The following is a 15,087-nucleotide window of genomic DNA, read 5'->3' as shown; positions in this document are numbered from 1 at the left end:
AGGTTCAGCAACACGGAGTAACTTCCGCAGAATTGCAGGCTGGTTGTCTGGGGTGTGGCGGTGGTTCAGAATTGAATCGGGGTTTGCATTTTCTTCACTCACAGCTTCTCGCTCCCCAGCCACTCCAGGCTGCTGCCATGACCTCATTACCTCACACGAAGGCTTAGGGCTGGTTCTTCTCCTGGGCTCCACGGAAGGAGACGTGCATTTCAGCCCAGCTGGCTTATTTTGCCATCCTATCTGTGCATTTTATTTAATGCACTAAAAAAACATTCTTCTGAGGATTCTCGGTCCACAGTACAAAAATGTTTAAGAATCCCCGGTTGAGATCCCACAGTTTGTGAGATCGAGCCACGCGTCGGGCTCTGCACTGACATTGTGGAGCCTGCTTGGGAGGCCCAGAGGATGAGAAACTCCAGTGACCGCCATTGCTGAGGATCCAAGCAGCCACTGGGAAGCTGTGTGGGGCCGGTGTGGCACAGAGGGACCACTCAGACCTAGGAGGAGAGGGCTGGCAGGGAGAGAAGGGTAGCAGGGTGCCGGAATTTGGACCAGGGTCAGATGAGGTTTAGGACCAGGCAAGATGGTGGATCTGAACCAAGGAGCAGAGGCCAGTGGAACAGACTGAGCTGCCTTGTGGACATAGGAGGGAAAGCCTAGCACCGGCCCCAGCCTGACTGACAGCCAGGAGCCCAGGCAGTCCTGCGGGGCCCACAGGTGTGGTCTGGGCCCTGCCCCCAGGCAGCTCGTCACATTCTCAGTCCCAGCAGCCCGCGTTTCCACTTGGGGCTTCTGGTCCGTGGTGGGGTGGAACTAGCCGTACATGGGAAGCAGGCCCCCAGCCACAGGCAAGTCAGGACCCCTCAACGCTGGCTGTTCCGCTTCTGACTTCAAAAGGGAGAAACTGTCCTCGGCCCTCTGCGTCACCGTGCCATCTGAGCACAAGACAGGACAGAACAGAATGAACGTGATTTACTCAGTGTCGCCGGTTTCCGGGTATTGTCCTCGGTCTTTCGGGACGTAATGATCTCATTTCGGCCTCACAGGGACCTGCAGGCGGGTTCATCATCATCCCGTTTCACAGGTGAGAGAAAGTAGAGCTCAGAGGATTTAGCTGTAACTCCCCACGGTGGGGAGTGGGGCCTCGGACCCGAGTTCTGACCCCAGGTTCCTTGGACACATACGTCTTCGCTCGGCTCAGTGGCCGTCAGAGTAGAAGTGGAAGGCTTGTTAGAGCACCCCTCTGGAGTTTCCGATTCAGTAGGTCTGGGCCGGACGGGAGAACTTTTATGGCTGCCGAGTACCCAGGTGAGGCCGATGCCGCTGGGCTGAGGGCCCCCCTTTGAGAACCACTGCTCGGTGCCCTGATGCCTTCTGCCAAGTAGTATACCCGAGGCACCCCGTTACAACCCAGGACCCGCCGGGAAGCCATGAGAGGCTCTGGGCTACGCACCTCATGACGTGAGTGGTAGCAGCACGTTGACACAAGGCTGCGAGAACGGTCGGGGCCAAACCCGCCCAAGCACAGCTTGACTGTCAGCCAGGCCCTCAGCTTCTGTCTGTTGACAGTTTCCTCCCCCTTCTGCCAGGTTCACCCTGTGGGGCGTGGACAACACCGGACGGCGTTCCAGGCCCAGCGACGTGATCGTAAAGACCCCTTGCCCCGTGGTGGATGATGTCAAAGCCCAAGGTGAGTGACGCTGGGGCCGTCAGAGCCTGCGGGGGGCCGAAAGCGGGAGCAAGGGAGTCAGACAGAACGTGGGTTCCGCGGAGAAGGGGGAGGATTCGAGGCCCAGCCCAGGGGCGGCACCTGTCTGATCGCCTCCGCCTCTGCCTCTGGTGGAAAGCCTCACGGTCTGCTGCTATTTCACACGGTCTGAGAGTCAGGCAGCTGGCACGACACGCTGACGAAAGCCCTGGGCACGCACAGGCGACAACACCAAACGCTTGGGTGTGCACCGAAGTGCCCGTGACCTCGGCCCTCAGGACCCTGATCTGGGCACTTGCTGGCTTCATGTGTTTGTGCACATCTGAAGGGTTATTTTGAATTAAAGCATAAGAGAGTCTGCAGGTGGGGAATTAATTACCGTATCTCCCCCCCCCCCCGCCAAAGATGTTTCCAAATCCTTAATTCTATATTTCAGAGTATCCGTGGGCCAGTCCCTTGGTAGAGAATTGTCCCTCTTCAGTGCACCGGAATAGGCCCTTGTCACTTAAGGGGTTTGCCTCCGTCAACATCCGTGGCACAAACAGCCCACTTGCTAGAGATCCCCTTCCTCATGTTGCCCCCTGGCGTGTCTCAAGAGCGTCCCCTGCTCTGAGGCTTATCACGTGGCCCCCAGAGCCAGGATTTGGCCGTCCCGGGCACCCCTTCTGCAGAGCTCTGACGCCAAGCACAGTGCCCTGTCCAGCCACCGCCGTCTCTCCGGTGGCCTAGGGCCGATTTGATTTGCACGTGAGCGGAGACACGGGCCGACTGTGGGAGCTCCGGCCGTGCAAGTTTCAGGAAGGGAAGTGGGGTGGCCAGGCTGATTGCTGGCCCCGCCGGTGGCCTTCCGGGTGGCTCCTGGCTCCAGGTGTATCGGGTTGCCCGTGAGGGACACGGCCCCGCAGCGTTCCAGGGGCGCGCACAGTGATGTGAAAACACACGGGGAGGAGCGCCCCAGACCTACGTTAACTGGAACCACTGGCGCGGTAGCCCTCACAGCTCCTGGAAGGATCCTCGCAGTTACCACCTCACTGAACACGTGTGGCCTGTGAAGAGCGCGGTTATTTTCCACACAGCGATCTGCCCCTGCTCGGGCCCCTTCTTAAAACTCTTCAAGGATTGCCATGCCTCTCGTGACAGAGATCAAAATACTCACCAGACACACGGGACCTGATTGAGGCGACCCTGGCCCACTTTGCCAGCCTCTTCCTGTCCCCTCTCCCCATCAATCTCTGCGTCTCTGCCTCACCACCTTTCTCAGGTCCCCCACGCCATTTCCGCTCCCGCCGCCAGTCTCGTTGCCTCCAGTGCTCTCCACCCCCAGCCCTGAGCGAACTGATTAATTCCCTTCCACCTGCAGATTTGGGATCCGGTGTCCCTTCCTCAGGACAGGCACTGCTGGAGGTTCTGCAGCACCGCGTTACTTTCCTTCGGAACATTCATCTCCGTTTGTTAGTATCCTCACGGGCCCAGTATCTCTCACTGGACAGTGAGTTCTGCTAGAGTGGAATCTGGTTTGTTGGCTCGCTGTCACGTCCCTAACGCTTCGAAGGAAGGCAGCATGGTGACCGACTGGTGACAGGAAAATTTAGGCTCTGGAGTCAGACCATCCAGGTTCAGATTCCTGATCTGCTGGCTACTTGACCTTGAGCAGCTGACCTCACCTCATGTCTCCGTTTACTGATCTATAAAATGGGGGAAGGGATAAGACTACCCTACCTGATAAGAGTCTAATAAGAATCAAATGAGTGAATTTACTTTAAGTCTTTTTCTCGTGCCCATCCCGTAGAAACGGTGCAGTAAATGTTAGGGAACATACATTCTAAGATGGCGCCCCTCATGGCCAACCTGATACAACTGGAGTCAGGAGCCCAAATGAGGTGATGTAAAGGGTATGAGCAAATTGCTTGGCCACAACATTTCTCTGGATGAAACTGGCTCAGCTTAGAATTCCAGCCTCAAAGTCTCCGTGACTACAGAAATGCCGCCGCTAACCATGCGGAGTCTGCTTTCCGATAGGGACCCGGTAAGCATTTACTGAATGGATTGCCCCCATTTTATGGGTGCAGAAATTGAGATTCGGAGCCGAGTGAACAGCTGACCAGGGTCACAAAGTGAGCAGCTAACAGCCTCGGCACTCAGACCCCCATTATTTGACATCAGTTCCCACTTTGCCTATAATGTTAAATTAGATATTTAGAAGGTCATTGTGTAAAAGAGTGAAAACCTGTCTTTGAATGAATAAAAGACCTACATTTTAAGCAGAGTGTTCAAGTTAGGTGGCGGAGGGGGGGGGATCCCCCTTTTTAGAACTATGAGAATCCACTGGGACGCTTCTCTCCAGAGTGAGCGCTGCCTGGCTGATAGCGTATGGACCAAATGACTTTGGAAGGTCTCGAAATCCCTAAATGATGAAACCAGAGTCTGGGGTTGCAATGAGAGGCTATCTGGACAGGACCGGTGGCCCCCTTATGTCATCATCTGTTGATTTCTTACTCCAAGCCAGAGGGGAGCAGGTTGTGGGAAGGTGCCCCAGTTATTTCTGTTTTGGAAAATTTGCTGATGTCTCTGCCGGCAGAAGTAGGCCCCTCGGACTTGCCTGCGGAAGAGGCCGCAGGCTGGTGGGGCATCAGGGGCGGGATCAGCAGGTAGGAGATTTGTAGCACAGTGCTACCTGCGGGAACAGATGGACAGACCACGACACTGGACCAAAGAATGGCCAACGTAGAGAGCTGGCCTGGGAGAGACCACTCTTCCACTTCTCTGTGGGGCTCCTTTGGGTTAATTCAGCCCCCAAAGTGAATCAAGACGTGCGGCTGCCCCCTTGGGCTCCCTGACAGAGCAGAGTGTCTGGAAGCCCAGCAGACCAGCTGGGAGCAGGAGAGTCAATTTATTGCTGAGAGAATGACACAGCGTCACCAGGTGCTTTTACTCTTCAGCCAAAAGGGGGTCCTGTAGGGGGCAAACGTGCAGATTAATGGCCTGGACTAATTGAGGGGATCCTCACAAATTAATACAGTTCTAGCAGCTGTACCGAAAAACCATATGCTTTGCCTCCTTCAAACCCAGATGGTGGTCATAAATATAACTCACTTGGGTCTGAGTTTAAATCTCGTAACAAATGGGAATTACCTTTTAAGTGACCCGGAGCATGACCTCGGCTCCTAATTACCCAGCAGGAAGCTAGACTCTCTCTATTCCTTGTACGCACACTTTTCCTATGAAGAATTTTATCACATCATGACACTAAAGCCACTGAGCCAGTGAGTTTCTCGTCATGTTCTCCTGAAAGCACCCTTCCCGGGAGGAACGAGCTAGTGTCCATGATAAGACCAGCCTGGTCTCCAAGCTGAGGGCAGAATCTTAACTGGCATGGTTTGGGAAGAGGGTGGAGAAGAATACACGCTGATACTGGGGGAAAATCATTGCAGAAGGAGGAGCAGCACGAGAGAGATGCTTGGTGTGTTTAAAGATGTGGAAGGAGGCCCCCATGGTGGAGAGGGATGGGGAGGAGAGAGGGCAAAGAGGAGTTCAGAGGGACGGTGGGGCAGATCCCGTGGGGCCCCAGTGCAGGGCTGAGCATTCAACCTGGGATTCGGAAGGGAAGCAATGGAGCCCTTCAAGCGGAAGAGGGACGTGATTGGACTTCACATTGTCCGGGAGCATTCATCTGCTGTGCTGAGAGTGGACTCCAGAGAGCAGGTCCGAGATAGAAGTGGGGAGCCAAGGCTGTGGCAGTGACAGAGGAGAGGGGACGCTTGCGAGGGCCGTGGTGCCGAGTGGGCCGGTCCTAAGTTATTTTGATGGTAGGACCAAGAGGATCTGCCGATGGCTTGGATGTGGGACAGGAGAGAAAGAGGTCATGCTAGGCGTCATATGTTGTGAGAAGGGCTGGGCAGGGGTGTGTTGAGAATGCCAACGGAGCACGAGCAGAACCACCTAGCTCAGTGGCTTGTGACTGTCCCCCCAGCAGATCCCAGGAGCCTGTGTGAAGACAGAGAAGAGACAAAGGATGGAGCAAGCCGGCTGAGGGCACAGGCCATGGGCCATGTGGATGGTGCCAGGTAGAGAAGGAGGCAGTCAGAGCCGATGCCTGAAGTGAGCGGTGGTTTCCATCACTGAAGGACAGATTTGACGGCAGGAAGAAGTACAGGAAGTTTGAAAGGAGGTTGTGTTGACAGTATGTGATCCTGGGATTTACTGGGACAAAGCTGGAGAAGGTCTCAGACAGGATAATTGACTCCTGATGGCTGGGGGATCTAGTCTTAAAGAGGACTTTCATGTCGACAGTGAAGTTGCCCTAAATGGTGATGAGAAATGAGGTGGAAAAGATGAATTAGATGCCAGATTCTTTCGTGGAAGAATGGTCAGGAAATAAGCAGGGGGAAATAGGAAGAGGCAGGTGAGTTTTTAAGGTGGAGGGACATTTATGTATGTACAGAGAGAGCAGTAAATTGTTTGCAAGTACTCATGAGAGGCTGAGAGGCTGCCCTTCTCTGGGGGCATGGGAGGATTCCTCTGTGTGGGAGAATGCTTCAGGCAGGTTTCTGCCAACACAGGGACATTAGGAGCGTTTGCCAAGGTCAAGGGGAAAGGGAGAGCTATTTGCCATATTGCCGGTCCCAGAGGAAGCAAGGAAACCCTTGAGAGAATTAATTTGTCTATAGTAGTGGTTCTCAAAGTGTGATCAGACCAATAGCAGCAGCCTCACCTTGGAACCTGCTAGAAAGGCAAATTCTCAGGTTCCATCTGAGACCTACCGAATCAGGAACTCCAGAGAAACCATTAATCTGTGTTTTTCACAGGACTTCCAGGTGGAGAATCAAATTTTATTCCCAGGGCTGAGAATCACGGGTGTGAAGGCAGCACAGAGCAGCCGGGGGAGGTGAGAGGCTGCAGGGGAAGGGGACAGAGGCTGGAGGGTGGGGGCGGGCGGTGTGGACAGTGCCAAGAAGGACAAAGATAGAAGCCAGGTGGGGTTCCTTGCCCTCATGTTTTCATATAGAATTCTGTGATCAGTTACTTCATTGTGGGGCCAGACAGACCCAGGGACTCATGACAATGGTGCCTTAGGACCTCCATTCAAGGAACTTTCGTTATAGCAGCAAGGAAGCCATTAGGAGGTATAGATGCTTCCAAGATTCTTATTTATTTCATAGTAAAAAGAGCAGCCACTGGGATGCCTGAGTGGCTCAGTGGGTCAAACGTCCGACTTTAGCCCAGGTCATGATCTTGCAGTTGGTGAGTTCGAGCCCCACATCAGGTTCTCTGCTGTCAGCGTGGAGCCTGCTTTGGATCCTCTGTCCCACTCTGCCCCTCCCCTGCTCTCACGCCCTAGTGCTCAATCTCTGTCTCTCTCTGTCTCTCTCTCTCTCTCTCTCTCTCTCTCTTTCTCAAAAGTAAATAAACAAAAAAAAAAGAGCAGCCACTGCTGGGGTAAAAGAAAGTTCACTTCTGCCCCAGGAATCCCCCCCTCATTCAAATAAGACTATTTCCCACAGTCTCTTGGACTCCTGTGTTTCAGTATCTCTCTCATGGCATTGGGAAAAGCTTGATCTAGTGATGAACCAGTAATAATCATAATAGTAAATAATAATAATAAAATAACATCCACCATCATTCGACTCTCACTCATCTTACTCCAAACATGGTGGCTTATTTGCTGTTTTCAGATATGCTGCCCGCCATAGCCTAGGAGCTCTGTGCTGGCTTGCCTCTCCCTGGCATGCTCTTCCCCACGTCTCCCTGCAGCTCATCCCCTCCCAAGACCTCCAGGTCCTGGCTCCAGGGTCATCTTTTCAATAAGACCTATCATGGTGGGGGAGGCGCCTGGGTGGCTCAGTCAGTTGAGCAACTGACTTTGGCTCAGGTCATGATCTCGTGGTTCGTGGGTTTGAGCCCTGTGTCAGGCTCTGTGCTGACAGCTCAGAGCCTGGAGCCTGCTTCAGATTCTGTGTCTCCCTCTCTTTCTGTTCCTCCCCTGCTCGTTCTCTGTCTCTCTGTGTTTCTCAAAAATAAATAAACGTTAAAAAAAATTTAAAAAAATAAGACCTATCATGGCCACGTGTTGAAAAATCTCAGGGCCCCACACAGCTCCCCCATTCTTCCTTCTTCCTCTTGACTCTCTCCCACTTTTTTACAGACTCTATTGTACTTGCTATGGTTGTTGCTCCCCTAAATGCCTCCTACCACTGGACCGTAGCGCCTCAAGGGTGAGGACTTCTGTCAGTTTCTCCCTGATGTAGCCTGAGTGCCTAGAAAAATACCAAGTACATGGTGATTGTATTGAATGGATGAATACATGTATGCTTACTGTGTCCAGACATTGTGCTGAAGAAAGGCTTTATGTTTAACACCACTTAGTCCCGCAATAATCTCGGAAGGTGTATATTATTCACCGTCAGAGAACAGAAAAGTCAACTAGGACCCAGAGAGGTTAAGTAATTTGTCCAAGGCCACACAGCTAGTGTGGTGGAACTCACCTTCATATGATGCTATATGCCACGGTGCCTGTTCTTAACCATCCTCTGTGTCTGAGGGCTTAAGTCCCAGCCCTGTTGGTTTATTCTGCTCCCTAAGAGGTATCGTTTCCCTTTTAAGAACTAGTAACTCATCCTGATTTTTTGTGATGAGTTATGTCTGTAGACTCCCTGCCATCCCTCCACCTGCATTTTAAGTATTCCTGAACACCATGCATTTTAAAGAGAGGAAGGACATATCCCTGTTTTGGATAGCCCAAGACTTCTGTGAAGCTGAAAGCTGGGTAAAATGATAACTAAAAATACTTTGTATTCTTTTCCATTCTTTGAGTTAATGACTTCTTGAGATGCTATGAAAGTTAATGAAATAACATCTCTAAATTTCGTCCGTGGAAATAGGAGGAACCAGAAATACTCACGCGCCAGGAACCTAGCATATAGATCCCTCTGAATATAGCATCGCGCTTACTGATGTAGGCTTGTAAGCACACCCTGGAGTTAGATTATCTTGGTTTTAGGAGATTTATGGTGGCATCCGGGCGTCTCCCACCTGGCCTCGGGCATATGTGCTGCTGCTAATGGAAAGCATCAGCCTTCTCTAGTTGGATATTACTGTTGTGTTATGAGAATAGTAAATACACCCGAAAACACCTTCTCAGCCATCTCCGTTCCTCTGCGGAGACAGTCATAACCAGGGCCTGGGGCCAGGGATGCTATTTCCCATCACCAGAAATAAGAACAGAGAGGCATCAATAAACAGAACCCCAGCCCTCCCTATCTGGGCTCTGGTCTGATTGCCCACATTCTTCCTCCCCTGGTCTTTCTTCTCTCAGTACACATTCCCCTCCTCTCACTGCAAACAATACGGCTCTTAGACTGGTCTCTCTGCTCCTGTCTCTCTCGGCTCCAGAAATGACAGGCTCCCTGCATACTTACTGGGAGTCCCTCTTTCTCGACACTTAGGGGCCACCTATGGGTCTACTAGAAACAGTCACCTCAGATGTGCATCCACCAGGATTCTGCCTCCTGTGTCTCAAATTGGTGAAACACTCCAATCCCCTGAGCATTAGTGCCAAAGAGTAACGGAGGACAGACATGGTTTTAAATCTTGACTCCAGCCCACACTGGCTATGTGACCTTGGGTGGGTGACCTGGCCTCTCTCCGAATGTCCTCGTGTGTAGGATACAGACATTCGTGTCCATCTTGCAGTGATGGTGTGAGGATGAGAGTTTATATACGTAAATTTCTTGACAATCGAGAGACCATTAATAAGTAACTAGAGGTACTCGTTATATTCTAAGTCACTGTCCACTTTACCTCTTGATCCTATTTTAACAACCTGAGAATTTAAAAATCCTGAATATCTCAGTGGATTTCTGGACTGAAGTTATTTTTAATGCAGTTAAGGTGCTGGCCATCAGAGTTTGATTGCTAAAGGATTGGTAGAGCGTGGGATAGAGAAATATCACTGGATAGATCATGAGTTCTATTCTTTTAGCTAAGATGTTCTTTAACTACTATGTTGTTTGGCCCTGTGCTGGGCACTCAGGACATGGAAGAAGCTCTGGCCCCCGTCCTCATAGGCGATGGGCAAGATAGAAAAGTAAGGAAATCATTGCAATGTCTGGACAGAGTAGGAGTAGAAATTTTCTTCCTTCCAACCCATAAAACTCCTACAACAATGACTGTCATTACCAACAGTCCCTGAGTTCACTTGGAGTTGTGACAGCGAATCAGGTTGCTATGCCTTTTGGCTAACAGGAGGTCGAGTGGGCAAAGTTCTGTCTCAGAAACCTGTAGACTTAGTTTCTTCATCCTCAGATTTAACATTGGATCTGAGACACAGTCCTGCTCTCCAGATCTCAGTTCCCAGCTGTTTAGGAAGGAAATGTGAACAAATCTCCCTTCTGACAGGTTTAATACGAAAACATTTAATGATAAAGTGCTTGGAGCTCCATAGGAAAAATGCCAAGGCTATACAAATTCATTGCCACTTTGCCACATCACCAAGTTCAGTCTTAGCAATGTATGCCTTGGAGGAGAAATATAAGAGTTCTAAATTAAACCGAAGGATTACTCATTTGGAGCTGCAGGATGTATTGGATTCAATTTCTGTGTCATCACAGATCTGCAAACGTGTTTTCATATCTGGTCGGGGGGGTGGGCTTGCAAAGGCTTGGTGTTCCTGAAATCCTAATCGTGGGGCCAAGGTTGCCTTAGAAATTGCGACCATTCACCGCTCTGGGTTCTTCACGCTGCCCTGGCATCGCCTGACTACCTCACTTCATCCCTGAGCCAAATCTGTACCCCCTGCCACCCAGGGATTCCCAGTAGCTTTTGCAGGACCCACTTGGTACCCAAGCATATGCAAGCCAGAAGCGCGGGAGAGCTAATGGCTCATGAAGGCAAATGTGAGAAGTCCCTGCAGACCATTCACAGATGGGAGCTGGGGGTAAAGGCTTCCATTCTCCTGGGACAGACTGGTGGGGCTCTGGTAGCTTCATATATCCTGTCCTGCAAAACCTACCACCTGCTCCCTTAGCACACTTCCCTTAGAGTCACTCAGCCCCCTTTCTCGCTTCATTTCCTTCCTCCCTCCTTCCAGCTTCCCTGGGATTGCACTTGCCAATAAAGTATTAATCTGAAGTCTTTTGCCTCAGGCACTGTATTTTCAGGAAACATGGGCAAAGACAGAGACTGTTCTAACTGAAATTGACCTCAGCAATATTCCATTTGAAGGTTTTCATTTTATAGAAAAGAGAGCTACAAACAATGGGGCAGAGATAAAGTGAGTTACTCAAACCCCTGTCTCCAGCCTCCAGGTTTGGTATTTAAGCAACATCTCTCTCTCTCTCTTTCTCTCTCTCTCTCTCTCACACACACACACACACGGATATGTATTACACACATCTACATACACGTGCACACTCATATGTTGCACGTGTATACACAAACGTTAAAAATCTTATTTATTTACCTTTGTTGTCCTCCTCAGAGATAGCAGATAAGATCTACAATCTCTTCAATGGCTACACCAGTGGGAAGGAGCAACAGACGGCCTATAACACCCTCCTGGATCTGGGTTCTCCAACCCTACACCGAGTCCTCTACCACTACAACCAGCACTATGAGAGTTTTGGAGAATTCACCTGGCGGTGTGAGGACGAACTGGGCCCCAGGTAACTAATAAACTTCATTGTCTCTCATAAAGACCTCAGCTCTTTGAAATTTGGTACCTCCTACACCATAATACTGAATCCACGAATTCACAGAGATTTCCTGGGTGAGCTTAGTTGCTTGTAGAAGGAAGTTCTGTGCTTTTACACAGCCCAGTTCATATAGATTAGTTTTGGATAAGCTGTATTTAAGCAGCCGAGTCATGAATACATTTCTTGAACTCTAAAAAAAATCTTTGCCCTTGACCTGTTTTACCCACCTCTTTTTCACGCTGACATGGCATTCCAAATGCTAAAACACAGTAGGAGCCAGAAGCCTAGTCTTGTGAAAGAAAATTAGGAATTTTATTGAAGGGGTTATCCAAACATATTTATTGCATATGAACTTTGCTTATGCAATATGCATTGCATAGGCGTATTTTCAGCTCAACTGCACATTCTTTTGAAAGACAGCGTGGTGGTCAGTACCCACCTTGACAGCTATCTTGGCCAAAGTTAGGACAATATAGTGTTTCCCTGGCCCTGAAGCTGCAACTTTTCAATACTCAGTCCCTACTGCTTATAGGTTATACAACTCAGATAACATTCTTAGAAAGAGACAAATGGGGACGATGTGTGCAGATACTAACTTCATTTTGTTTCTACATCATGGCTATATATTCCAAGAAAAACAGATTTCAGCAGAAGCACTGGAATGTTCAGATAGACGGTGTAAGAGGCTTTTCACATGGAATGTTGGCACCTGTATGTCCTTGAATTAGTTAGGAGTTCATAAAGAAAAAAGGGGAGAGCCAAGGACTAAGAAAAAAAAAAAAGAAGGAAAGAAAATGAAGACAATCAACACAATGGAATCCTCTAGCACTTGAAGAATCCTTGCACTCCTGCCAATAGGCTGCACGAAAGTATCACCCAGAAGTTGTCCCACCCATCTGACCTCTGAGCGAACTGGAGGGAGGCCCAGTGTCAGAGTGCTTCTTGTGACCTGAAATTATAAACTCTCGTAGAAGACCATTGTTCAGGACATTCCCTCCTGCATTCTTACTTTTGAAAGAAGGAGGAAGTTTAGGAGTATCTTCCAAAATACAGTGATTTGAAGTGTAAGTTTAGGAAGAGTCTTTTCTGCATTTCATAAATTATTTCCTGCAGTTTATAGAGACTGGTGGTTCTTGGGCAAACAGATGCCAGAGCTATGTCACAGAGGGAAATACATAAGGGGCTTTTCATTTGTTTTGTCTCAGTTTCGGTAAAAAGCAAACCCTGGGTTAGAGAGAAGATACACATTAAGATATGTCCCCTCCGGTCTATACATTATTACACCTGCCCTTATTATTACGTATACCTAATATTATCCCCTCTCTTCACCTCTCTCCCCCCACCTCCCTTCCCCCTCTCGCTCTGCTCCCTCCCTTCTTTCTGCTCCCCCCTCCTTCCTTCTCCCTTTCCTCCCTCCTGACATTTATTGAGTGTATATATACAGTTCTTGGTTAGGGAACATAAATGTCACAATTTGAATAGCACTAACATTGCATATATCATCTTGATTTCCAAGGGCATTAGGATTTCTCTTAAAATTTCTCTCTTGTACCTCAAGAGTCGGGAGGAAAATTGGTTAATAAAGAAAGGGAGCAGGGGAAGAATCGTGGATCCCCCTGTAAAGCAGGGCGTGCTGCTGACCTGACACTCTCTTCGCAGACTCTCCTCCCTGGAGACCCTTCCATGTGTGATGCTGGTTTCTCAAGGCTATATATTAGAAAACACTGTGTAATTTCATTAGCTTGTGGAAATCAAGTTTTACTTTCCAGTGTCACGGATCTCAGGGAGAACCACAGGAAGGGAAGAGCGCTGTGCCTTGAGATGCATCGGCCCACTTTGGAGCTCGTCTTGAGAGTGAACAGAAGAGGGTCTGTGGGCTACATACTTCCTGTGAGCAGATAAGTCTGTTCCCTTAACTTTCACGGAGGCCTCCAGATTGACTTGCGGGTTGAAATACTTTGAGAACGACATTGGTTGTTCTCACCTTCCAAGAATTTGTCAACAACTAATGACATGTAGTGGGGTAGATTAAGAGGAAGGGCCACCAAAGTCCCTGTTGATGACGACTTCTGGAAGCCTGTGTGGCTAAACTGCAGAGGCTGAGAGGCAGAGGAGAGACGGTCTGCATCAGATGCTATTTCTGCGGCAGGAGGAGTGTCTGACTTCCTCTGACCCACCACTGACATCGGAGAAAATACCACTGCCCTCCGATGACCTCACCCTCTCTCAGCCCCTTGACCGTGCTGCTGAATCTCCACACCTTTCTTCCAGCATCATCTCTGTGCCTCTCAGCATGGCCTCCCGGGAACGCAATGAGATCGCCCCCGGTGGTAGTCACAGCCAGACAGGAGGGGAGAAATGAAATGAATGTGGCTATTGTTCTCTGAAAGGTCATCCTGAACGGAATGCAGAAACTTCCATCTTCTGGAAAGAATTGTTGATTGGATTAGAAAAGAGTGGTTCTTCACATGAGAAGTTAGCTTAGCCGCTGATAAATCCTGCAAGGGGTGCTGTTCACTGAGCTTTTCACGACGGCATTTTACAGCCTCCCACGAGCTCTTTCAAATGAGAAATGCCGTGGGTCTCTGAGCACTCAGGCCTTTGTAGAATGAGAGGAACACAGCTGAGTGAGGGAAACGTTACTCCGTCGCTGCTTCTAAGGGCCCAGAGAGGCGGTGAGTCTGACAGCTGGCTGTCAGGCAGCCCCTCTCTCTGACACTGTAAATGGGCCCAGGGAAGAAGGCTGTACTCCAGTGAGATGGACTGTGGGGCTGCTTCCCCGAGGCTGCTCATGGAGGCCCCCAGGCTCTGGTGTTGGCCCAGAGGGATCACTGCACTCCAGTGTGCGTGAACTTGGGGCAGCCTCACTCTCCTCTGTTCCTTTCTCTCTCTACTGGCGATCTGCAGCAGCTCAGGTGCCCTCTCGTCCCCTCCTGTTCCTCTCTCTCTTGATTGGGGCGCAATGGCCATGGCCTCCTGGCCTTCCCAGATAGAAGGCGGAATGGAGCATGAGCTCACCTGAAGGCTAATTAGGTCACGTGTGCCACCGTGAGTCTGCATTTCCCCCAAGAATGGCCCTGCATCAGTGTGCCCTGAGGGCATTGCTGTCTTGGCCCTTAGTTCACTGCCACTACCTCCATACGGGCATAATTCATTACACTGATATCCTCTAAAGTTCAGTATATCAGCTGTTTCTGCTTAGTTCTGAAATAGCCTGGAAAAGGCAAATACTCACTCACATGCATTATTTGTCATTTGATGACGGTAAATTGCTGGCTGTAAAGAAAACGGATTTGATTTGTCTTTCAAAACTGCCAACTCTATGATTTTCAAAGGGCATAAATTCCCACTAAAATATCAGTTATTTTCTCTTCTTTATTTTCCCTCATGGCATTTTGTTTCTCTCTTTTGTTTTGGTGCCTGTCCCACTTGGCACGGCCAGACTGTTCTTCGATCCGCCCATCCGTCCATCCAACCAGTTGCTTGACAGATATTTATGGAAGACCCCTGTTCTAAGTGCCCATGCTAGACCAGCAGGTAGAACATACTAGGCTGTGCCCTCTTGGAGTTGAAAAGTCTCACTCTAGGGCTGCCTGGGTGGCTCAGCCGATTGAGCGTCCGACTTCAGCTCAGGTCAAGATCTCGAGGTTCGTGAGTTCGAGCCCCGTGTCTTTCTCGCTGCTGTCGGCG

General features: G+C 49.8%; 1 protein-coding gene across 2 annotated transcripts in view; it reads left to right on the top strand.

The window, feature by feature from the left end:
* ASTN1 (astrotactin 1) overlaps positions 1 to 15,087 on the top strand; it is a 301,517-nt gene that overhangs the window by 283,350 nt on the left and 3,080 nt on the right. For both annotated transcript variants that reach the window (XM_042925143.1, XM_042925145.1), the window contains exons 21-22: positions 1,590 to 1,690; positions 11,184 to 11,367. In XM_042925143.1, the coding sequence (XP_042781077.1) occupies positions 1,590 to 1,690; positions 11,184 to 11,367 (285 nt within the window). The remainder of the gene's footprint in view (positions 1 to 1,589; positions 1,691 to 11,183; positions 11,368 to 15,087) is intronic.

This window comes from Panthera leo, chromosome F3, assembly GCF_018350215.1.
Source record: "Panthera leo isolate Ple1 chromosome F3, P.leo_Ple1_pat1.1, whole genome shotgun sequence".
Lineage (NCBI taxonomy): Eukaryota > Metazoa > Chordata > Mammalia > Carnivora > Felidae > Panthera > Panthera leo.
This window is presented reverse-complemented; position numbering and strand designations above follow the sequence as displayed.